The following is a 24,923-nucleotide window of genomic DNA, read 5'->3' on the forward strand; positions in this document are numbered from 1 at the left end:
GATCCCAGTCCAGGTGAACATCTGCTTTCGTCGCGCACGCACTCTGATTCTACACACTTCCTTTTGCAGTGCGTCACGCCCACCCCAGAGCAGCTCTCTCTGCACAATCTCTCCATCGGTTTTACATGAGCCCCCATTTCCCCTCCAACAGAAGGGGGATGTGAGCTTGGGTATCTGTGTGGAAGGGTTAACGCCCCCCCCCCCCGCCCCCCCGCCCCCCCACCCCCAAATCATACGCAGCTCCATCATCGCTGGGCAAAGCTCCAAGCCCCAGCCTGAACCATTTCAGCTGCTGAATTATCTGAACTGAAATTACAGATCAGCCGATACAGGGACTTACAGCTGTCAGTCACACACACACACACACACACACACGCGCTTACAGTTCACCGTCCCCGCGGATTACAGAACACCGAGCAGAGATCTGAGCAACACAGTCCGTAGCGTTCAGCTGCATATTGATGCCGTTAGCTCGCTAGTTAGCCACCTAGCGCTAAAATATTACACCAATAATTCTCTCAAATGAGCAGAAGCCCTGGAACTCATTCAGGCTAACTTATTGTTTGGGAACAATGCTTGAATGGCAATTGTGCAATTTCACTGCTGTCAACTAGAATTAAACATAATTTGTGGGTGGCAGAAAAAAAATCTAAGTATGTAGTAATTTATGATATGCATAAACTCCTTCAAAGTTTCTCATTTAGGCCATTTTTCAAAGCACCTCCTGACAAACCCAAACATGGGAAAATGAAGCCGCAACACAATTCAGCGCAGCACAATCCACTGCCCTCCCAGTGCAACCCCTGCGCTGTTACTTACGTTTACGGTGGTAGTAATCAAAGCAAACACAGCTTGATTCACTGAGGTAATGAAACGCACCGTTTTCCTCTTTATGGTCATGCTCGGCCAAACCGCTTTCCCCAATTAGAGAATGCGACACAATTCCCATCGGAATTTTCACCGGCCTCTCGCAGACGGCTGACTGCGGGGAAACGGTCGCGGCTTCGCTCACAGTGATGCGAACTCCTCGCAGAAGAGCCCAGGTGACAGCAGTCAAATACCCGCATGTGATGATGAAAATAATGACAAGCTGCTGAGAGCCTGAATACCAATGTACACATATCCTCAGTAATAAACAGGACTGTAATTCCCACCAACGTCACCGTGAATAAGCTGTCAAGATCTACTCTACAAAGAAGGGCACTGCACATAACATACTATATGCTTGCAGGTAGTAAAAAATGAAGTGTTTTATGCTTTTGGGTGAATTTGAGTAACATCTCACTGGACAGTGATCATAAGAGGTTGTAAGGTAAAGGCATATCCGTGGAAACTCAATAAAAACATATTTTAAAAGATCGTTTTAAAGGTCACGGAATCCACGCAGGCACAGCCCGACTACTTCTGAACATGGCTGGAGAGGCACAGTACAAATGAAACTCGATCTATATGGACCGGTGTTTATACAGGCACAACGTCCACAATCTGACTTCATTAGACCGGCAGGTGTGGAGAGTTCACACAGACTGATTTGTGGGGTTCTGAGGGTTTATTTAAGCGTGAGAACCGTCTGACTAGTCTCCGTGTCCGCTTTGCCTCTCTAGACGTCTATGGTTTTACCATCAGTCTACCACAGAAACATCTGCGGATTTGCCATCTGTAGACCACAGAAGCGTCTGTGGTTTGACCACCAGATCCAATTCAGTGCACTGATCTACAGGGTGGGGTGGGAACAGGAGGGGGAGGGGGGGGGGGGGGGCAAAGCCAAAACCCCAGAGGAACTGCATGAAAAAATGCCTCATTTAGCTGCGCAATTGTATCCAACCATTAACACATAACTCACACACACAAGCACACCCGCGCCACTGCAAACCCTGCATTTAAACACACGTAAGCGCACTAAACAAGCAGCGAAACCGCCCTCCAAAATACTGTTTGCCACAATTCAACGGCACAAAAAAGCATCCGCCTGAGCCAAATTTTGGGAAAAGGCAATGTTTCTGCTAAATTAGTTATGCTAATTACAGCGCGTCTCTCTGAGGACAGCACGGCTAAATGGCTTTTAATTCCTTTCGCCTCAAAAGACACGTGGGAGAAAACAACAACTGCAAGGCTGACAACAAACAGCGGCAAACTAATAGAATTAAAAGGGAGACGAAGGCAGCCGTGCTGGGGAGGGAGCGGCTGCTCTTATCAGCCCCACGCAAGACCCTCGGCAGGTCCGGGCCTGCGGAGAAATGGAGTTCAGGTTCTGCCACGGCTTAAACAGAGCGAGGCGCGGAGCGAGGCCCGGGGAGAGCATTACAATGCGGCTTTGTGCTTCTGTCTCTCAGCGTAAGCATCGCACCCAGTCCCCACCGCGCACACACACACACACACACACACACACGCACACACACACACACACACGCACACGCACACACACACACGCACACACACACACGCGCGCACACGCGCACACACGCACACACGCACACACACGCAGACACACCCACACACACACACACGCACACACACACACACACACACGCACACGCACGCACACGCACACACACACACGCATGCACGCACGCACGCACACACACACGCACACACGCACGCACGCACACACACGCACACACACGCACACGAACACACACCCCACACACACAAGCATAAACACACACGCACACACACACACACACGCACACACGTGCACACACAGGCTGTTAATCATTTTGTTAATAATTTAATAAAATGTTAATTATCACACAATTTCTAACCTATTAACATTATAAAAAAGTTGCAACCTATTAATGTATCATAAAGACTGTTAAAATTTACAGACAATACTGTACATATTACTGCGTAATACATTTGTAACATATATTGCTTTTACATTCTGAAAACGGTGGCTTAAACTAGCAGCAGTTATGGGGAATTTCTCCAGGTCAACAGGCAAACAGCACAGATTTTTTGCTCATGCCAGCTAGTTTTTTCAGTGATGTTAAGTACATAGGTGCAGTACAAATATTTACATTTTAAGTAATGTTGAGTGCCAAAGAAATTCAATGTTTTCAAACCCACCACAGCTAGTAATGGATAAAATGGACGGAGTAAACAGTAATGTAAATCCACAAAATGTCCGGTACTGCTTTCTACTAATTAGTTCCCTTTTTGAAGTCCTTGTGCACAGGTGCATCTTTTCAGCCGGGAAATGCGGTTTGTTCATTTAAATTTCATCACCGTTTTACCATTTTAAATTATGATTTCAAGCACTACATTTTTTGCAGACCCCAATGTGGTGATTAGAATTTGCATTTTATATCAAGTTCTAGTTCCGAAATTTGAGCACGACTTGATTGTGTTTGCATGTGAGAGACTGTAATTGACTGTTGGGCTACATCATTTCTGGCTTTACAGCTGAGTGCCAAGGAAAGTAACAGTCATGTCGTGCACCGAATCAAATGCTGTCATTTGGAATTTATGTATATGTATGTGTATGCAGCAGTTATCTTTTAAATGTTCAAATGTCTGTCCACTAAAGCGCAAATGTTTAAGGCATTATTCATGGTTTTAACAGCTCTATCAGTCTTATTCAGAGACTGAGGCTTTGCAACCAGCAGCAAACAGAATCTGCACCAACCTCTCCACACGGCTCCACCCCCAGTAAGTGATTTCAACAGACAGATGCAAACTGAAACGCAACAAAGGACGCCGCCATCGCTAAAAACAAAGACAGTACCGCCGACTATGACTGGGTGGCCTGAGGTACTACGAATGTACACATTTTGGTCGACTGAAGGGTGCAAAATGATCACTCACTCATAAGGGCACATCAGCATAACGTGCACATTGTAGCTGCAGTCCTTCGGGCTGTGCGTTTGCACTTTGGTTCTTGGTTAGCACTAGAGCATTAGCGGTGTTTTATCTTCACTCCTTAGTGCGGGGCCGTGGTTAGTTTAATGCACTCATGGCGCTGGATAAGAGCGCTCGCTAATTGAACGTAATATAATTAATGTCATGTGCAAGATGCAGGTTGTATAACTCCAGATGCAAGCTGTGATTCAGGTTGGCGATAAAAAGAAAAAAGGGAGGAAATGGAGGAAAAGAGGACGGGAGGGAGAGAGAAATATTGAGGGCCAAAAAAACCCCCCAAAAAACCAAAAAGAAAACAGTAACAGTTGTGACAATATGCCTGGAGAGAGAGGGTCTTCATCGGGTACATATTCAGACAGCCAGATAATCCGTGTGTTTACATAGTGGGGGGGGGGGGGGGGGGAACTGGTCAATAACAGGAGTCAAAGGGTCAAGAGATGACATCTGGTGGTGGACAGGTCAAAGGTCAGCGGTACCTGAAGTTGGGCGCGGATGCCCACTCGAGCGCCAAACAGGCCAGGTCCACAGCAGCGTACACCAGCAGGAAGAAGATGGTGACAATGCTGGCGATGGTGTTCAGCTTCCCGGAGAACAGCACCAACTGGAGGGCAAGAGAGCGAGCGAGAGAGAGAGTGAGAGAGTGGGAGAGGCAGAGCGGGTAAATGATACAAGCTGTAGCAGTGGGGACGGCGATGCAGTGAGCGGACGCTGCCCATCTTCACAGGGATCACGTGAGTGACAGAACCTTTGAAATTAAGAAATGGCTGTGAAACCCCACGCGTGCCGGGCGCCGGTGTGAAAATCGACATTTCCTACGAGCGGAAATATGAATGGAGCAATTACTGCTTCATCTCTCACGGGCGATAAAAGAAAGATAAACAATCTGGCCTCGCCTGTGGAGAAGGGTGCTGGCTGCACCTTATCAGCTCAAACTTGACTTCCGAGCCAATAGCGTTTCTTGCAATCGTTACGGTCCACCAGGACAACTGCGTATTGATTTAAGAGGCGAAAGAAATACTGGCACCAAACGGCAGAAAACTGGCCAACGTTGCTGAAAGAGAAAGGAGTTTCCACTTAAAACTCAAATGGAATACTTTATGAACGTGACCGATTCAAGTCTCCATACAGCATATGAGGACACCAAAGATGGCCAAAAAAGTTACAGTAAACATCTCGAATGTGCTTTTTTGCACAGACACATTCTGGCTGGCTTCATCTGGGAAAGCCAGCCAGACATTCACTTCATATCACTACACGCGCTGGAGGCTTCCCCTGTGTTTGGAGATAATCTGGCCGCAGCGGCTTTGAAGTGTTTATCAATCCTTGTGAAGAGCCTGGACAGCGGCCGATGCTTCTTGATGACAGGCCATAGATGCACACGCGAGATTGCTGAATTTTCACTGAACTACATGCTGTTTACAGAGCAGAGGACAGCTATGACCGATTAAATACGTTTTGGAGTGTAACAAATAACAGTGTCAGTGCTAGAATGAACATGTTGTGAATTTATAAGCATTTCCCTCGCAGTAATTGTGTATATTTCCATGACTTCCTGCCACTTGACCATGTCCTGCTAACGACGTACAGTATACTTAATACCCAGGTCACACTGAGTGCGCTTCCTACCTAACGAAACTCACTGGGGCTGAAATTGGGAGTGGGAGGAGCACAGGCCTGAGTAAATTAATCAGCCAGCTCCGGAGGAACATCCCGATAAGACATTCAGCAGCGTGGCGATGCGCCCTACAGCCCGGACTGAGCCTGGACCGCGCCAGCGCCAGCTGTGGGAGACGCACGGAGCGACAAATAAATGGCCACGGCTCTGAAATCCTCAGCTGCTGGATCACACTGGGAAAAGCGATAATTACAGACAACCGGGGCTGTCCAGCATTTGCAAATGTGGCTCTATGCATGCTGGGATATTATCTGCTTCTCTAATGCTGAAGCATCGCGTATACATGCTTTGCATACACCCAGGTGTTTCCATTTTTTGTTCACCAACTGTTTTGTTCACCACACGCATGTACGCATGCACGCACGTACGCACGCGCACACACACACACTGACACAGACACACACACACACGCAGCCTGTGCATTTTTCAGTTAAATAGGATTTACAACTGAATTTAAATTGCATTCCATTTCCTTTCTTTTAAATTCAAGTTAAACAGTGCTTTGGTAAATTCACCTCAATATAAAACAGTGCAGCATTGGGACTGAGAGAAAAAAGCCATATGATTAAAGAAAACAATTAAATGTGTGCCTGGCTGGAGCTGAGATGCAAGTGACAATATTATCGCCTCTCAGCAGGGGGAAGCAGAACTTACCTTTCTAAACTCACGAGGCCAGCTTAAAACAAACATGAACATGTGAACATCCTAGCACACACACGTACCCACGCACACACACACACACACACACACGTGCCCACATACACACAAACACCCACCCACGCACGCATACACACACACACACATGCCCACACACACACACACACATGCATGCACGTGCAGATGCGCACACACATGCATGCACGTGCAGATGCGCACACACATGCACACACACACACATGCATGGGCACACACACATGTAAACATGGTGGAAAAAATACACAAAAAAACACATCCAAATGCACACGTTTACTCACACACGCATTTCCTCACAGCTGGTTTGTCTGCTGATTTGTCAGCTTTGTTCCTGTGTAGGTAGGGAGATAATGACCAGCAGGAGTTATTTTCTCTTTAATGGGAATGACTCTTTGTCGCGGTCCTAATTGCGTCTGGAGAAAGGGGCTAGTAATGGAGCTAATCTTCGGTTTAACAGAGTGACAGGTGACAGAGCATTCTTAACATAATCACTGCCACAGGAGAGGAGTAAGCGACTGAGGTCTGTGTTTGGAGTGCGCTTAACGCTGTCTCTCACCGCCTCTGTCTCTGTCCCTCCCTCCCTCTCTCCGCAGCGAGACGGACTGGAACGCTGCCAGTCTCCCAGACTGCTCTCTGAGACGCAGACGGGCCCAAACAGGATCACACCTGCCCATCTACTCGCCGGCTGCCAATCAGAGGCCCCCCGGGGTCGTTAGACACCCGACCTTTCTGCTTTCGGACCGCGCCTCCAACAATGACTAATTACTGAAGACCGCTCGCCTATTAATCAGGCCTGTCCCAGGGCAGTTTTAGTAGCATTGATCTAGTCCTCACAGCGGCACTGATGCGCTCTCGGTCAATAGCAGGTCACCCCTCATCGTTACAAAGCCTCCATTCACGATTCGATCCGAGGGCAGTTCAGTATCACACAACAAACTCTTCGAGGAGCTTTAAAACGGCCGATATGACGTTGAGGAACATCAAAATCAGGAGCCGCTACAATTTAGAGAATATCAGAGCTTTTTGTTTACAGGACAATGGATTTCAGAGACTGAGCATTAGCAGAATCAATAGGCTTTTACCAGCGTAAAAAGCCTAGAGTCATAAAGAGTCTGTTTTGTATATTAAACACATCGCCCCCTCCCCACCCCCCCATTGGATACCTTTCTCTCTGTGCATCTCACTTTGCCTCTTGGGGCCCCTCCAGGAGAGTAACACCCATCAGTATCTGTCAGCTCTTAAATGGTTTGCCCCCCCCCCCCCGTCTCTCTCTCACTGTGTTTGTTTTACAAGTCAGACGATTAGCATCTCACTGGTGTCAACCCGTGAATCATTTTAATGAGGAGAAAGCCTGCGCAACCAGCGCTAATACTAGCCATCCCGCTAACGATCTCTTGCTAATTGTGCCCCAGTGAAGGACCACCTCCCCTGGGGTGCACCCCCTGGGCCCACCCCCCCCCCCCCCCACCGCCACCCCCCTCTGAAGAGAAGAGAACAGGAGGGAGGATCACGCATCCTCTCCCTCCTCTATTAAACTGCAGTCAGAGTGTGAAAGGTAGGGGGCATTTTTCCACACTCTGAGGCACATAACTCACCGCGCCTGACCTCTCCTCCACCGTAACACCCCCCCCCCCTCCCCCCGGCCCTCCCCCCGGCCCTCCCCCCTGGCCAAGCCACCCCTCACAAACGCGCAGCCCCGTGTAACGTGTTCACTCAGCTTCCAGTATGGCACACACGGCACTCGCCATCGGTAGACTGCATCTAAAAATATCACAGCTAATTAGTACCGCAAAGTGCCTCCCCAACAGCTAAAACGAACAATTAATGATAATTGCAACATAATTACAATTTTTGCTTATATTTACAGAATACAAAAATGTGATATTAAAAAAAAAACAAGTGCGGCTACTCCTGGTTCACATGCTATTGAATGTCCTCAGCTGCAAGGAAACACACAGTGATATTTTTACATTTGTAAAGCACTGCTGATTGCCATTTGCCATTAAAGAGTTTCTTCAACAAAGTTTAGCAGATCCAGAATCAGTAGCCTAAAGGCCACCACCAAGATGGCTAAAGCAGTGGTACCCCACAATGATTTCCCACAATGTGCCTTACGGTGTTTACAGTGAACTACTTCCAAAGGGAGTTTCAAAACACTGCAAACAGTGCTGAGCAAACTGCTCAGCCATGACGGGAAATTTGCCTGAACTCACAGCAGGAACAGAACATGACGGGCAGAGTCCAATCAGGAGTCATGCCAGAGGGTGAAAAGCTGTGAGATTTCACCTCAGCTGCACTGCAGAAGGATGCCAGCGGTGGCGCTCTCGCTCTCCCTCACCTGCACGAGGAACCAGGAAATGAGCACGGAGGTCCAGGGGTTCCCGCTACGCGAGGTCCTCTTGGCCGGTGACAGCGCTTTGCCTGCAGGGGGCGACAGAGGCAGGCGAGGCTAGACAGCTCTGTCACTCGCAACGAACTGGACTTCGACGAATCGGCCGTCACTTACACTCGCTTACTTACGGACGGAGGCGGGAAAAGAAGAAAGAGCAGGAGAGGAATACGGGCAGACAAGAAGAATGAGAAGAGAAAAGATAAGATAAGGGGGGAAAAGAAAGCGGTGTGTAGAAGGCAAGAAAGAGCTAGCGGAGGAGAGCTGACCCTTTGGCCACGCTAGATCGATGGAGGAGGGTGGAGCTGGCAGCACTTTCGGCCGACCGGACCATCCATCACTCAGTGGGCACGGGGTACAGCGCTAAGGTCGGACGGAGGAAGCACAACACATCCGTCACGCCTCCCACAGCGGGGCTCTCCTTCCACCGCGCCGACGGCTTCAGGAGAGACAGGACAGGGGGGGGGGGGCACCAAAGCCTTTCGCTGTAGAGCAGGAATGAGCGCAGGACTGACCATGGGCTCCAAATAACCAACATGCGCACACTCACACGCGCTGCCTTTAGGTTTCCATCTGATGAGTTCAGAAAATATACCAAACCTGCAAGTTATTAACACAATCGTTCCATTAATGCTTCAGAGAGCAGGTTTTTAGGAATGTTCTTTTTTAATTCAAGTCAGTGTTCTAGAACTTTATTGCCTTCAATTGCCAGTAGTGATTGTGACATCAGCATTAGAATGTTCAGTTAAAAACATTCTAATCACATGCTTGTGATCTCACACTTGAAAGGGTTAAGCACCGTGCCTAGGGAAGCAAGGAGAACAGAACAGAGGACAGCAGAAAGGGAGTGAATAAAATAAGTAGGAGAGAGAAGAGTAGAGCACAAGGGACTTACCGAACAGGTCGTCCCTCGCCAGCGCGTACAGGATGCGGGACGCCCCGATCAGGTTGCTCATGGCAGCGGAGAGGGTGGAGGAGTACACGCCGATGGTCACCAAGGGGTGCCACACGTTAATGTCCCGCAGGAAGCTGTAGTCCCTCTGCAACAGGATGCTGAGGAGAGACGAGCGAAAATGAGGCTCTCCCACCACCGCAAAACCGCAGGCCTACAAAGACCAGCGTCCAGCGAGCCATAAGCAGCCAGGGGTGACACGCAGAAATCAGACCAACTCAAACGATGACAGATCCGGGACGAAGACTCCGGCGAACAGAAGCCAGAGAAGCCATTACTGTAATGAGCGTCCCGGCGGAGCAGCGGCTGTAATCAGGGCCCCCGGGGGAAGCGCTCGGCGACGGAGGGAGCCCCACCGCGGCGTCGGCCACAGCGGCCGCAGAACACCGCGCGGCTGAACGCGGCCAGGGAGCGCATGGCGCGCACGCGGCACACACACACACGCACGCACGCACGCACGCACGCACGCACGCACGCACGCACGCACGCACACACGCACACACACACACATGGCGCGCACGCGGCACACACACACACACACGCAACACACACACACACGCACGCACACACACACACACACACACACACACATGGCGCGCACGCGGCACACACACACACACACGCAACACACACACACACGCACGCACACACACGCACACACACACACACACACACACGCACACGCACGCAACACACACACACAAGCAACACACGCATCTCAGCCACACTCCCAATCAGACAAAACGGCAGAATGGAACGATCTATCAAAATACCGCATGCTTTATTTGTGCATTAAGGAAGAAAGAAAGAAATACTCGTGTGTCGGTGTCATTGTGAGGTTTGGTGATTCAACTCGGCATAATTGCAGCAGCGGCCCAATTACAGTTAATTGATGTCTAATTACCACTAATGATGATCCTAAAAATACATGTTTACACAAATGTAGAGCTTCACAAATACATGCCTCTAAAATGTTGTCATTTACGGTCACTCGATGGTCTTCCCAGTTGTACACTCAGCATCACATTTACAGGGACAAATGTCTCTCTCCTCTCCTCTGCCACGCTCACTCATTCTCTTAACCTGCCTCTCTCTCTCCTCCCTCCTCCTCCACCCCTCCCCCCCTCTCCTCCCCTCTGAGCAGATACACACTTTCACAACACCATCACCACTTCTCCTGCAGTGAACAAGAGTGGACTTCTGTGTTCTCCAAGTCTATGACTATGTGTATGTGCGTTTGCTTTCAAAGGAGCATGCTTGACAGCGTAACTGCGCAAGTATGAGTGGCTGAGTGTGAGTATGTGTGTATGCATGTGCGTGCGCAAGTGTGCCAGTGAGTGTGTGCGAATGTATGTTGTGTGCAAGAAGGTATATTTATGTACATATGCTCCAGTGTATGTGTGACAGTGTGTGTGCGCGTGTGTGACAGCATGTGTGAGCGTGTGTGCGCGTGTGTGACAGCATGTGGTCAGGTCCGATCTGCAGCTCACTGGGAAGTAGCAGAGCGACGGGTAAAAGGTGACGGAAGCCCTGGGCTGCAGTTGGTGACATCAGGACGGAGTGTTAGTCTCGGCGAATGAGGTCACCGTCTGAGACAGGAGCAGCGAATGAGGCTCCAGCTCTCCTCCTCCCCGCTCAGACACAGCCCTTCTGGACGCGCTGCCTTCTCTGTGTAAGAGGCAATTTGCTTATTGATCGCAGCGTTTGGAATGGCAGGGACACACTGAGTGCATTAGTCTCAGAGAGGGAGGGAGGGAGAAATGGAGAGTGCTCAGTTCACATTACACAAAGCAGGCTCCATTAATCAGTTATGAGCTCTGTCGTTTTCTTCCCCCCTTTATTTGTCAGCATTGGGCACCCCCACCATTCGCCGGTATCTCAGCCCAGTAAGCAAAGCAAATAAAGAAGTCTCGCTGTTCCCGTAAGCGCAAAGCACGCTGGGAAACACTGAAGCATTACCTCAAGCCTGCTCAATGGTCAGTAGCTGGAGATGGATGAAGCACAGCACCAATCCAAGAGATCAGGACCATGACCATGACCACGACCGCGGGGGTACAGTCCTGCCACAGGTCTCGCTCGGTCCCCTCTGCCTCTCAGCCCCAGTCTACCTCTCTCCTAATTAATACTCCCATCACGTTTCTTTCGGGTTGAGCAAGTTTAATAGTTATCATCACAGACCTATTAAGTATTGTTTGGTCGATACAATGATCTGAACTCACAATCATTCCACATGAAAACAGAAGGAGGAGGAGAACAAAACCTATGAGCTTCTTAAACAGCGGCTTTGAGATGAGTTAGTACTAACTGAGCACCTGTGTGTGTGTGTGTGTGTGTTTGTGTGTGCGTATGGGTGTGTGTGTGTGTGCGTGTTTGTGTGTATGGGTGTGTGTGCGTATGGGTGTGTGTGTGTGCATATGGGTGTGTGTGTGTGTGTATGGGTGTGTATGTGTGTGCGTGTTTGTGTGTATGGGTGTGTGCGCATATGGGTGTGTATGTGTGGGTGTGCGTATGAGTGTGTGTGTGTGTGTGTGTGCGTATGCATATGGGTGTGTATGTGTATGCGTATGGGTGTGTGTGTGAGCGTGTGTGTATGGGTGTGTGTGTTCGTATGGGTGTGTGTGTGGTGTATGGGTGTGTATGTGAGCGTGTGTGTATGGGTGTGTGTGTGTATGGGTGTGTGTGTGAGCATGTGTTCGTATGGGTGTGTGTGTTCGTATGGTTGTGTGTGTAGTGTATGGGTGCGTGTGTGTGTGTATGGGTGTGTGTGTGAGCGTGTGTTCGTATGGGTGTGTGTGTTCGTATGGGTGTGTGTGTAGTGTATGGGTGCGTGTGTGTGTATGGGTGCGTGTGTTCATATGGGTGTGTGTGTAGTGTATGGGTGCGTGTGTGTGTGTGTATGGGTGTGTGTGTGAGCATGTGTTCGTATGGGTGTGTGTGTTCGTATGGTTGTGTGTGTAGTGTATGGGTGCGTGTGTGTGTGTATGGGTGTGTGTGTGAGCGTGTGTTCGTATGGGTGTGTGTGTTCGTATGGGTGTGTGTGTAGTGTATGGGTGTGTGTGTGGTTGTGTGTGTATGGGTGCGTGTGTGTATGGGTGTGTGTGTAGTGTATGGGTGCATGTGTGTGTGTATGGGTGTGTCGCAGTGGTTATTAATCCCCCTGATGGCTGGCAGAGAGCTGAATAAATCTGTGTGCGTTTGACATTTTCAACCGCTGCCCGAGAAAACAAAGACCTCATAAAAAGCATGACAGCACAGTGTAATGGGAGGCTGGGAGCACCGACAGGAGAGAAATAAGAGACTCAACAACTGAGCAGGGACTGCAGGACTGCAGAAAGACAACCACACACACACACACACACACGCTCACACACACACGCGCGCGCACGTACGCACGCTCACAGACACACACACACACGCGCACGTACGCACACTCACACACACACGCATGCTACGCTCACATACACACACAGACACACATACACACACTCACAGACACAGACACGCTCACACACACACGCACGCTATGCACACAGACACACACGCTCACAGACACGCACACACGCACACACAGACACTACTCACATTCATTCAGTGCGATTTACTGAGGCGCCCCTGGACCACACTCACTCTTGAACACGCATGAATGAATAAACTGTTATAAATCGTCCTTTTAGTTTTGGTCAGGCTTCTGTGGAGGCTTTTAAAAAAAGATCCATTTTTGTAAGCATAAGGTAGAAGCTCTAACCATACAGAATTATACAGTAACCTTTCTCTCAGTCAACACTGTGTAGCAGACGTCTTCTCATGCATGGTAAACACTATACTAATTGTTACATCACACCAGCTGCAAATGTCAGCAATACACCATTATCACCAATGGATACCGTTAAATTTAAAAACCTTAGCAGGAAATCGATTTATGTTGATTTTGGCAAACAAAACCAAATTATAAATATTTTGTTAAAATCAGAGAAAAAATGTCCTCACAGTCTGAACTACTGACACAAGTGACCAGATCGCTTACTCCTAACTGTAAGGAGCTATATAGGCTATAAGGAGTATTCTCCATTATGTAACATATTCTCCATTATGATTTTTTATCATTCCTTTGGTATCTTCAGAGTAACAACAAGAATCGGTGGATAGAAAAGTTTACGTGACGTATGAAATTTTCTCAGATATGAAATATGCTAGGATGCGAATGTACTGTCGGCTAAATGACAAAACTGGATTAGCTAGCTGGTAGCCAAGCTGAACAATAACCACTACTATCGCTCTTACTGCAGTCAAGGCAGATCAACTGCACAGCGGTGGTATCATAAAACACACTATAACATAAAAAACAGACATCAGCCAGTTAATTGCATTTTAACCCCCTGCCCACACCTCCAGTTTTTTTTTTTCTTTCTTTACTCTAATGTCAATAAAAAAATTGACATTAGATATTTTACATCCAGTGAATGTACACTGCCTGGCCAAAAAAAGTCACCGTTTGGATTTTTTTGGACAGTGCCCACTGTACAAGCCTCTGGAGGCAGTGTTATGATCAGGGGTTGCATCAATTGGTCAGGTCTAGGCTCAGCAACGTTATGCGGCAATAAAATGAAGTCAGCTGAGTACTTGAATGTACTGAATGACCAGGTTATCCCATCAATGAATTTTTTTCCCCCTGACGGCACGGGCATATTCCAGGACGACAATGCCAAGATTCATCGGGCTCAGATTCTGAAAGAGTGGTTCTGGGAGCATGAGGAATCATTTTCACACATGAATTGGCCACCACAGAGTCCTAACCCCATTGAAAGTCTTTGGGATGTGCTGGAGAAGACTTTACGGAGTGGTTCGACTCTCCCGTCAATACAAGATCTTGGCCAAAAATGAATGCAATTCTGGACGGAAATAAATGTTGTGACGTTGCATAAGGTTGTCGAAACAATGCCACGACGAATGCGCACCGTAATCAAAACTAAAGGCGGTCCAATGAAATATTAGTGTGCGCGACTTTTTTTGCCAGGCAGTGAATAGAAGAATAAAAATACGAAAGCAGAACAATGGCCAATGCGCGTGCTGCAGGCCTTCGTATATCGCCGATTACGGCCAATTTGATCGGTAAATGCTGTCAAGGCTGCTGCCGCGCAATTACACACGCCTCAAGTAACACTCAAGCCACATTAAACAAGAGAGGCGTGCGAGTCTGCAGCGTGGAAGAGGATGTGCGACTGTAAATACGCAGTTTGACAAAATGCCGCTAACAGCCATGTTACTGAAAGAAACGGAGACGGTAGTGATAGCCATTACTGTATATCGACTGACTCAGGATGTCCGTAGTTACCTATAGATTTCCCGCATTAAGTAACAAGTAAAATATAAAAATGTCTGTGTGTAAAAAGAAGATGCTAATGTGAAATGGGGGCCATTAGGACAAACTGGATGGAACAGATATAAATTTGGAATTAACATTTGTAATCGTAAGGGTTTGCCGACACTTATTTGAAAATACGGTCCAAATGACAAAATTCTGGCAGTGGAAGCCTGGTGCATTAGCAAAGTGAAAATAAAGTTGACCTTTTACCATTTAATCATCTAACCATATCAAAATAATGGCATTTCAAGTAAATCATATCAAACACTACACCGTTCTGCCAAAACACATTATTTTTCAAATGGCCTAACTGTAACCAAAGGAGAATGTTTTCATTGTACATTACAGAAAGATAAAAAAAACTGGAGTATAACTACTATTATTACTACTACGTCCATGAATTTCCAGCCGGCTCATTGCCATGCAGAATATGGGCAAAACCTTGTCGGTGCTATGGCATTGCACTACAGCAACTCCAGCAGGTAACCGTGTGTCCCAGGCATTGAGATTTTCTGACTATGGTGCACAACAGGTCATACACTTTCCATCCCAAAGCTGAGGAAATTATTTGTAGGCACTCTAAAAAAGAGAAATTAATAACAATTACCGTCACGGGCTGTATAATTCATTACTGTTGCATAGCCTACCATTAATTCTCTTCGCGATTTATCGCACGACTTCCATCCTGATAAAGAAATGATCAATAATTAAGGATACATTTCCTAAAATAAATGGCAGTAAACGCCCGCATACCAGCTTCCCGCAAAAGCAACCTACGGAATTATCCCTCATTTAAATGTTCACTTTCTCGTCGAGACCGACAGACTGGCTAAATGCCAACTTTTCCGCGAATAGCCTACAATAACGCAAGTGTGCATCGAGTTCTTGGTGCAAGCTAAAACTAGCTACCGAACCTCCCCAGTAAGTATGTGAATGATTTTTAGATAGAATCAAACAAAGATAGATGATTTCATAATCCCGATGTGCTCGATTTTCGAACAACAGAGTAATTAAACTCATTTACTGCAACTAGGCTGTGACAGCCAGCAATCTGTTGTCAATTAATTGCATGTCGTGAAGTTAAACGAATGTCTATTTTTTTTTATTATTTAACCTAATTTACTGTCGCCAAATGTGCATGTTATGCCAATTTCGATAGTGAAAAATAAAATGAAATGTAACCAGTGAAATCTTACATGTCGGTCATAAAAAAAGCCGACTCGTCGAAAGAACTCATTTTTTTGCATAGTGACATTTTGAAATTACTTCATGAACTGCCATTCCCCGACACGACCGCGGTTTATCCGACCTTTCATGTACGCCTCTCCTTCAGTGTAGGAGGTCGGTTATACGGGAGTTCGCTGTGTAGGCCTACTTAGTACAAGGGTAGCCTACTAACTTCATGTTTAGCTGAAAACCATTTAAAATAAAAAATGTGGTTTTAACCACATTTGAGAACTGTAAAGGAGAGGATAATTAAACTATTACTGTTTTTGAAAGAAAAAAAAAAAAAAAAACCCCATTAAAAAACCGTGTGAGGATCAGTCTAAAACTTGTTTGGGTTTGGAGTAACTGAGTCTCCTACATACCTGGAATGTAGGGGAAAACGTTCATAATCCAAACACAAGGAGAACATTTGGCTAACAGCCATGTTAGTTTTTAAAGTGTCTCTTCTTTTATGTTTTGTTTTAATAATGAAGATTGGTTGAACACATTTTATCACCTAAGTGTTTCAAGAATTTTAAGGACAAAGCTGTAAACACAAATTGCTCTGAAACAAAGTCAATTTATCATGGGTAATCATTAAAGAGGCATTTTTATATATGAAGTGAAATATGAGGCTTACATTTTACAACTATAATAGTAATAATAATAATAATAATAATAATATTTTTCAGACACCCTAAAACAGTGATCATCAATTTGTAAGTTATATTTTAACAGGATATTTCAAGACCAAGAAGAACATACACATTCCTATGTACAGAACAGTAAATGAGACATTAAGGAGAAAACGTCATCAGGCTAATGAAAGAAGCAGTACCGTGCTCCAGCCTGCACTGTGAATGAGAAGGAAGGTTCAGTGTGTGGCACACTTTCAGCTTGTTGGTCTGGGGGGGGGGAGGGTGGTGAGGGGGGGGGGGGATATGGGAGAGGGAATCGAGGTTTGGTGCTGCATACGTCGCCATTCCTCACACTAAATCCGTAATGTAAATCATTGATCGCATTGCTGCCCAGAAATGAGCTCCAGGAAGAGAGCTAAATAAAAAGTACTAAAAAGCATGATAGATGGAAATTACTTCTTGCCTGTGGGTGGGTGCGTTGGGGGGCGGGGGGATTATGCTGAACGCTGGAATTAAACAAGTCTGAAGGCCTAGAATTTCAATCATATATATATTTGTGTATTTGTCTTTTGAGCAAACCCTAGGAGTACTACTGCAGAGTCCTTCAGGTTCAAGGAGTGCTGTTGTCTCCGGTGAGAACAGATCTTCACTGTGACCAGAAAAACTAAACGGAACAAACTCAGCCCCACAACTTGGAGGACCCAACTTAACCTTGACCTGAATTTGACCCAAATTGAAAAATTCTCTTCATTTGAATCGCCAAGAGAAAGGAGGAGGAAGACAAAGGGGGAGGGCATGATTGTGTGTCCCTTGGGGATGGGAAATTGGCCTCCTACCAGGGGGTAGGGGTGTTTCATGTTGCTAAGGGTTACAGATGTATCTGCGTGACAGCAGAGAGGTGGGCTCCTTGCCTTACTCAAACGCAGCGCTGTAGAGGTGAACCAAGGCTACAGCAGAAGGGGCCTCCGTGCCTTATTGGTGATGCTGCACATTTGTATTTCTTATGTTCTTCCCCACTCTACCTCACTCTAGATGAGAGTATCTGCTAAGTGAGTGTAATGTAATGTAAATGTAATGTAAGCAATCTGAGGGCAATTCCTCCAACAGCCAAGGATTTCCAAATGTCAGGCTTTACGCTCCAAGAGGACTAGACATCGGTTCCTCGACCTCGATCGAGGTCAGCGCGGCGGCTACGACACACGGACAAGAAATGCACTTAAGCTTCCATCGCCTCTTCCCTCCAAAGGCCCCTCCATTAGTCAGTGCTTTTAAAGGAGGTGGCAAAGCAGCCATTTAAGCTTTCATGGACAAATTCCACATCCTCGTCATGAAATGTTCAGGAACACTTGACGCACCTCTCTCCCGGCACTTGAAACGATGACACACTCAAACGCGCACTTCAAGTCCCTGGATGGCAAGGCCTCCGACATCCCTCAATGTTTACAAGCGATACACGGAGTAACAGGAACCACATTTGCTTTTTGAGTGTAAAAACAGATCAAATAAATATTTCACAACGAGAAAAGGGTGAGAGAGAAAGAGGATCCTTTGCCCTGATAGAGTGGGAGAGACGCACACTGATGCACACACACGCGCACGCACACACACACACACACACACACATTTAACTTAAGAGCTCCCTGGGGCTGCGGCTGCTGCTGAGGATTATTAAATGGGATCAATAGCTCACAAGCCCACTAAAGATCTCTCCTTTTCTCTCCGTCTCCCTCCCTCCCTCCAATCTCCATTCTCTCAATGACACCGAGAGTGGAAGTGGCTGTTCTCTCTCTCTCCCTCTCTCTCTCTCACACACGCACACACGCGTGCGGAGGTTTTGCAGAGGCAGTGAGCAGGGAGTTGAGCGGAGGTGAACGTTAAACGGGGGAAGCGGGGCTATGTGGGCTCTGGATGATCCCATCGGACACGCTACGCAGGAAGGACTCGCTCAGGCTTGGACCCGGCCCACTTCAGCAGGGCACCGCAGAACAACAGAGGAGAACAAGCTCACTGCCTCCCAGAGATAGCACCAGAACAGAGAGAATGACAGAACAACCACAGACCTGCGCTATGTGCTGGCCTGATAGCAGAAGAACAGAGGGGGAGAGAGAGAGTGAGAGAGAGGGAGGGGGGGGGGGGGGCAGAGAGAAGGGTGGGGACAGCAGGGAGAGAGTTTGGGCTGTAGAGTGTTGGACTTGTTGCCTCACAATGTCTGGCATCACTTCAACCCCCCTCCCCCCTTGAACACGAACCAGCAACACAGTGCAAGAGAAAGAGAGAGAGACAGATAAGAGAGGGAAGGAAAGAGAGGGAGGGAGGGAGCCAGGAGCTCACACACACAAGGCTGTATGTTGGAGATAGCAGAACAAAAGAGGGATGGGAGATTATAATTAATATAATTATCCACACAGTAATTAATACATAAGCTCCAAACGCATGCAGGGATTTATCAGAGGGTCACCAAGAGAGGGGTGTACAGAGTATAGACACACACACTCCGCTTCTGATAAACACACACGCGCACACCCTCCCTCAGCTCCTCCTGCACACAAACTCTCCCTCAAACCCGTGTGCACTCAACCTCTCTCTGTCCCTGTCTCTTTCTCACACTCCTCAATTCAAGTTCATTCAATTCAAATTCAAATTACTGAAAGGGTTTCACAATGGATGGCAGTGAGGGTGACACCACCCTTTCACACGCGCACGTACGGGCACACTTGCACATGTGCGTGTGGACACACAGTTACACACACACACACACACACACACACTCACACACCCTCCCGTTCTTCCAAAAAGACACTAACACGACACTCTCCCTCTCCCTCTCCGCCACCCGTACGCTCCACTGCTCCCCATAACGGAAAGCCAGGAGAGGGAAGCAGAGGGAAGTGGAGGGGAGCAGGGGGAAGCAGAGGGGAGCAGGGGGAAGGGGGACAGGCGGTATTGGATTTTAATCTGGAGCAAGGGGCTGTGAGGGGCTGGGAGAGCCTGGCACAGCGGGCTATCCGTCTCCACTGCAGTCCTGTCAGGGGGTTAATGGGCTCCTTATCTCCCACAGAGCATCATCACTGCACAGAGGGACTCCAGCGCACCCCTCCCTCCCCCCAGCCCTGCTGGCCCAAATTCCCCATCCCGTGGCCCGCGTTGGGAGAGTCCGCAGCCCGCGACTCGCTACCCAGCATACACCGGTCCACCCCGCTATCATACACTCGCATGCCCACCCACAGACTCCACGACCCGCGACTCGCTACCCAGCATACACCGGGCCACCCCGCTATCATACACTGCCATGCCCACCAACGGCCCCCTTGGCACAGACTACCCGGGACACTTCGACTCGACAGACACTAGGACAAGAGCCATCAGGCTAACCTCACCCCCTGCATTCAGACATGCTGGGATATAAGACACGATCCAGAAGAGAAGATGCACTTTTATTGAACCCTGTGGAGGGTAATCTGACCTCTGTATTTAGCCTGTCCTTGCCACCCGGGAGCAGTGGGCAGCCACAGGGCAGCGCCCGGGGACCCACCCTGGCTCTGAGGCCAGAGCCTCGGCAGGAGCGTAGCCTAGCCTAGCATGTGAGAGAAGCCAGGAGCACCGGGACACAGGGAGGACAGGCAAACCCCACGCCCGGGACGCGGGACCCAGAACCTCCCTGTGAGGCAGCAGCGCAGACCACCGCGCCACCGCGCCGCCCTAACCAAAGACATAACTGACATTTTCACTTCATTTAGTTTAAGTTTCCCAATAAAGCAACAGCAGTTATTTGAATCTGCTGACAACTGGTTAAGGTTTATAAGGGCACAGCAATGTTTAGTTGGGACCCATTGTCAGCAGATTCAAACAACTGCTGTTGTTTTATTGGGTAACTTGATTGCATCAGCTGTACAAGTGAAAATGTCATGTCTTTGCTTTGGGCAAATACTCTGCACTTTAGCAAAAATCTGTTCCACCACTGATGCAGTAAGACCTTCCATCAAGCTGAAGATAACATCATTAGTTTGAGCCTTCCTTTGTACCAATATATGGTATCAGTGGAAAATAAACCAGATACATGCATTTTAAATCCTAGATTTACTGGTCTGGCCTGTTAACCTTAATATACCCACATAGGTTCAAATGCTGCAATCAAAAAATGCTAAATTACATTCATGCTACAAATAGGTATACATGTTAAATGACAATAGTAAGATTACTCAATTATTTTTCAGAGAACAGAGCTTTTTGAGCGTAGTGTTTTCAATGGCTAAATTGAGCAAAACAGCTTCTAAACACTAGGGGGAGCAACAATCACACGTTTGTAACAGTGTAAGACTGCCATCTACTGGGAGCAGTCAATATGGCTCGCATTTCAGAAAAGAAATGTACAAACACAAAGAAATACTGTATATTCAGACTACTTGATGGAAGAGCCATGTCTATAGGACAGCAATGTGAACTGAAAGACATTTTAATAAACCTACAAAAGTGAAAAGCGCATAATTATTCTTCATTTAGCCACTGTCACCAAATGAAAGTAATCTGATAAACAAATACAATTTCTGATCTGAATGTATTGTCCAGACATACACAAAAGCATGAAGGTCTGAGTTTTAGCCATTTTATTGTTTTTACGAAATACAATTTTTGTAACAACATTAAAATACTTAAAAAAAAAAAAAATAAGAACCTGCCATCCAATAAAAGTGATATTGCTGCTGTGATGTCAGGGGTGGCTAATTAAGCCCATAAACTGAAGATGTCTCACAGTCCTGGCTGGAAACTATGAATAATTTAAAAAAATAAATGAGAAATAAATAAATACTGCATTTGTTACTGAGCAGTAAACAGGCCCTGGTCATTTTTGTTTCTCAAGAGGCCAACAGAAAGCCAGCTGTGTGTTTGCTAATGAACTGTAAGAATATAAACACAAAAAAATATTTTATGCAATTTTGATGGTTTGCTATAGAAATATCTGGAACTCAAGCATCACTATGCATTTATTTATAATGCAGTATTAATATAAAACATCTTTGTGACAGCTCTCTAGCCCTATACAAATAAAATTGAAATGAACTAATATTTGTTTCCATGGAATGAGAGCAAATTATATTGTAAATTCACCTAAATGCTTTTTTCTCCACCTGTCCAAAAACATTACACACAGGTGTGTCTTGTTCTGATAAGCACAGTAATCCACCGTCCCAAAATAAATCCTGCTCTTTCAGGTAGTTTTATTTATTTATTTTTCTTAAGCCAGAGAGTACGGCTTTCCAGCACAGAGCTCAGGTGCTGCAGAATGGTTTTCTTCCGTCTTTGCAAACTTGTGTTAGTTATGCCATTTTGCAACATCATTGTTTGACTTGGCTCTACCTGTGAATGTATTCTGCAGTGTGCGTGTAGAGAGGCCGTTTCATCTCCAGGACTATAAACATCATAAAGACTTCCCTGATCCGGTCCCAATGGCCGTTGTACTCTGATTCCTTGACCAATAAAAGTCTAAACATGCAGACCGGAATGCACCAGGAGTGGCCACTGCACCCCAGAGCCTGATGTGGTGATTTCTGAAGTGACAACAGCCTGCCCCCTCGCCTGCCCACTTCCTCTTCTCTTTGGAGGAACTCGAAAATCTGGCACTTGACTATTCATCTTCCTCTTACAGCTCGTCTGAGCAAAGTGCTTCCTCTACAGACAATAAGACCGCTTCTGGCCCGTTGCCGCACCTGCTTATAAAGGTTACACTGAAACGTTTCACAGGGAAACACAACTGCACGTGTGGCAGTGTTTCATAACAGTTCACAGATCCCCCCTCTCTCACTCCACTGAGCAACCAGCCACAGAAGTACCACAGAGCGCACCAGAACCCCGTCATGAGGAGACTTCCTGGAGCTGAACCTCCATAGGGAGCTTCCACCCAATCAGGTTATCACCAAATCAGGCAATCAGGTACACATACATACACACGCCCACTGAGCTGCTCTCTACTTAAGTCATGTGAGGAGCCAGTGATGCCAAAAGGAGGCGGGGCCAGGGCGGCTGTGGTTTCACACACCGCGGTTACAAACCTGTGTGACACAAGCAGCCACACTGCAACTGGGTTTCCGGTGCAAAACACACCCTCTTCCATGGAGACAACGCTGCTGATCTTACTTACACGGTGAATCAGAGAGTGCAGCCTTTTCACATACAGATCAAAGGTGCACTGGGGGAAGCGGCAGACGGCTCAACCGACAGAGGCAGTCGAAAGGCCGTATTGATTTTCCTTTCGACAACACAGTTTTTTTCTGCCGTTTCATTTTTTGGCAACCCCTGCTTTAGTACGGTGCCAGCATGCACAGTCAAGTCAGATTTATTGATGGGTGGACACGGTAAAGGGGGAGTTTCGGTAAGGAGGAGTAGGAGGACATAAAATCCACAAGATCTTGACGGATAAGAGATAGAGACAGAACACCGGCACGCAGGCAAACTGCCAACAAGTTCAACTGGACTGCAGCCTGAATCCAACACTAAACCAGCTACGATTATCTGATAACAGTAGAATTACAGTCTGATACGGTCACAGTGTAACCATTTTCACACCATGTAAATCATGAGGAGTACAATGCTGCTTTGTACAGGCCCTTTGTTTGACCTGGGTACACTCCAGCACAACCCGGGCCTGTTTCTCCAGGGCCGGCCTACAGAAACACGGTCAGACCGTATATGGGCGGTACATACACCATATACACATTCCGCAGGCCGGAAAATCACCGATGGGGAAATCCAAACCCAAGAAAGCAGAAGCTGACGAAATTCATAAGAATTTTTATAAAATAAAGACTACATTGTTTTGACTAAAGTGTCAACTCAGGCATTATTAAATAAAACGTAATCGAGATAAGAAGGTATTTTGCATAATATGTATGTGATCATATGACAACAAATACCCAGCAATGTCAGGAGTACACATCCTGACACCCTACCCAGCTCTGATACATCGCTCTATTGTCTAACAACAAGCTGCCTCAAACAAACACATTAAATTAATTAAACTAATTTATATCACATATTAGAAGACTTACACATTCTTCAGTTTTATTGGGCTTCATAGGGAGAGACTATCTGACCACAGTGACAGACTAAAAAGAAAAGTAAGAACTTATCGTACAGGTTCAGAGAGAGCCCAGATTAGTTAAGGGTGCTAAAGATGAGCCAGTGCAGGCAGACAACAGCAAGAGGTGAGACAGGTCACAGGTGAGCTGGATTTTCTAAATCCATGTGAAAAATGCATTCGCAATCCAAGAAAGCTGAAACACTACAAACTAGCTATTATGTCTCTAAAATTGTACCTCCTGCATCCTCCTGGGTGGGGAAGTGACCTGTACACCAACAACTCTCTCAGCTCAAGACATTGAAAACAGGCTTAAGGATCCCTGGGACCCCCTATAAGTATGGACGCAGCCCCCCTTTCCCACACCAAATATCAACGTGTAAATAATGAGCTGTTCATTCCTGTTCGACTTCTGCTTCTAAAAGCATTATTCCCTTGATACATTTGATATAACAGCAAAAGGCACATCAATAATTAACCAAGAAAATTAAGCAAACGAACAGCTGAAATAACTAATAATTAGTAGACACGGAGAAAATGTACAGACATGAATAAAGTGATTGAAAGCAGAGTGACGGGGACTGAGAGGCGTGAGGGAGACTGACCGGTCACAGGAGCAGGCCACCAGCACACTGAGCAGGTTGTAGATGATGAAGGTGAAGATGACGGCTGTGATGGTCCCGCGAGGGATGGAGTAGCTGGGGTTTTTCAGGTCTCCTGTGACACAGGGTCCCGGGACAGGACGAGCAGTCAGTCAAAAGCATCACGTTTAAGAACATCCAGGCCTCTCCCCCACCACACAGAAACACATACTTGCATGCACACCCACACGCAGGCATAAATGCACACACGCCCGCACCGCACGCACGCGCCCAAATATACACCTACCGGACATGTTGGATCCTGCCATGATCCCTGTGCAGCCGTTAAACATAACAGCAAACACCGTGGCAAAGGTCATCTGGATTCCCGTGGTGTAGTCCACTGTGTACCCAGCTGGGGGGGGGGGTACATATGAGGATGGAAATCACATTAGAATGCACCGTTTTTTTGCATTAGTTCAGCAAAACACTGTGTT

General features: G+C 47.1%; 1 protein-coding gene across 2 annotated transcripts in view; it reads right to left on the bottom strand.

Moving 5' to 3' along the window:
* Positions 1–24,923, bottom strand: part of zgc:153039 (uncharacterized protein LOC767698 homolog) — a 40,150-nt gene that overhangs the window by 8,539 nt on the left and 6,688 nt on the right. For both annotated transcript variants that reach the window (XM_035385653.1, XM_035385652.1), the window contains exons 5-9: positions 24,734–24,841; positions 24,451–24,562; positions 9,511–9,668; positions 8,565–8,647; positions 4,335–4,459 (exon numbers count right to left, since the gene is read on the bottom strand). In XM_035385653.1, the coding sequence (XP_035241544.1) occupies positions 4,335–4,459; positions 8,565–8,647; positions 9,511–9,668; positions 24,451–24,562; positions 24,734–24,841 (586 nt within the window). The remainder of the gene's footprint in view (positions 1–4,334; positions 4,460–8,564; positions 8,648–9,510; positions 9,669–24,450; positions 24,563–24,733; positions 24,842–24,923) is intronic.

The sequence above is a fragment of the Anguilla anguilla genome, chromosome 12, assembly GCF_013347855.1.
Source record: "Anguilla anguilla isolate fAngAng1 chromosome 12, fAngAng1.pri, whole genome shotgun sequence".
NCBI lineage: Eukaryota > Metazoa > Chordata > Actinopteri > Anguilliformes > Anguillidae > Anguilla > Anguilla anguilla.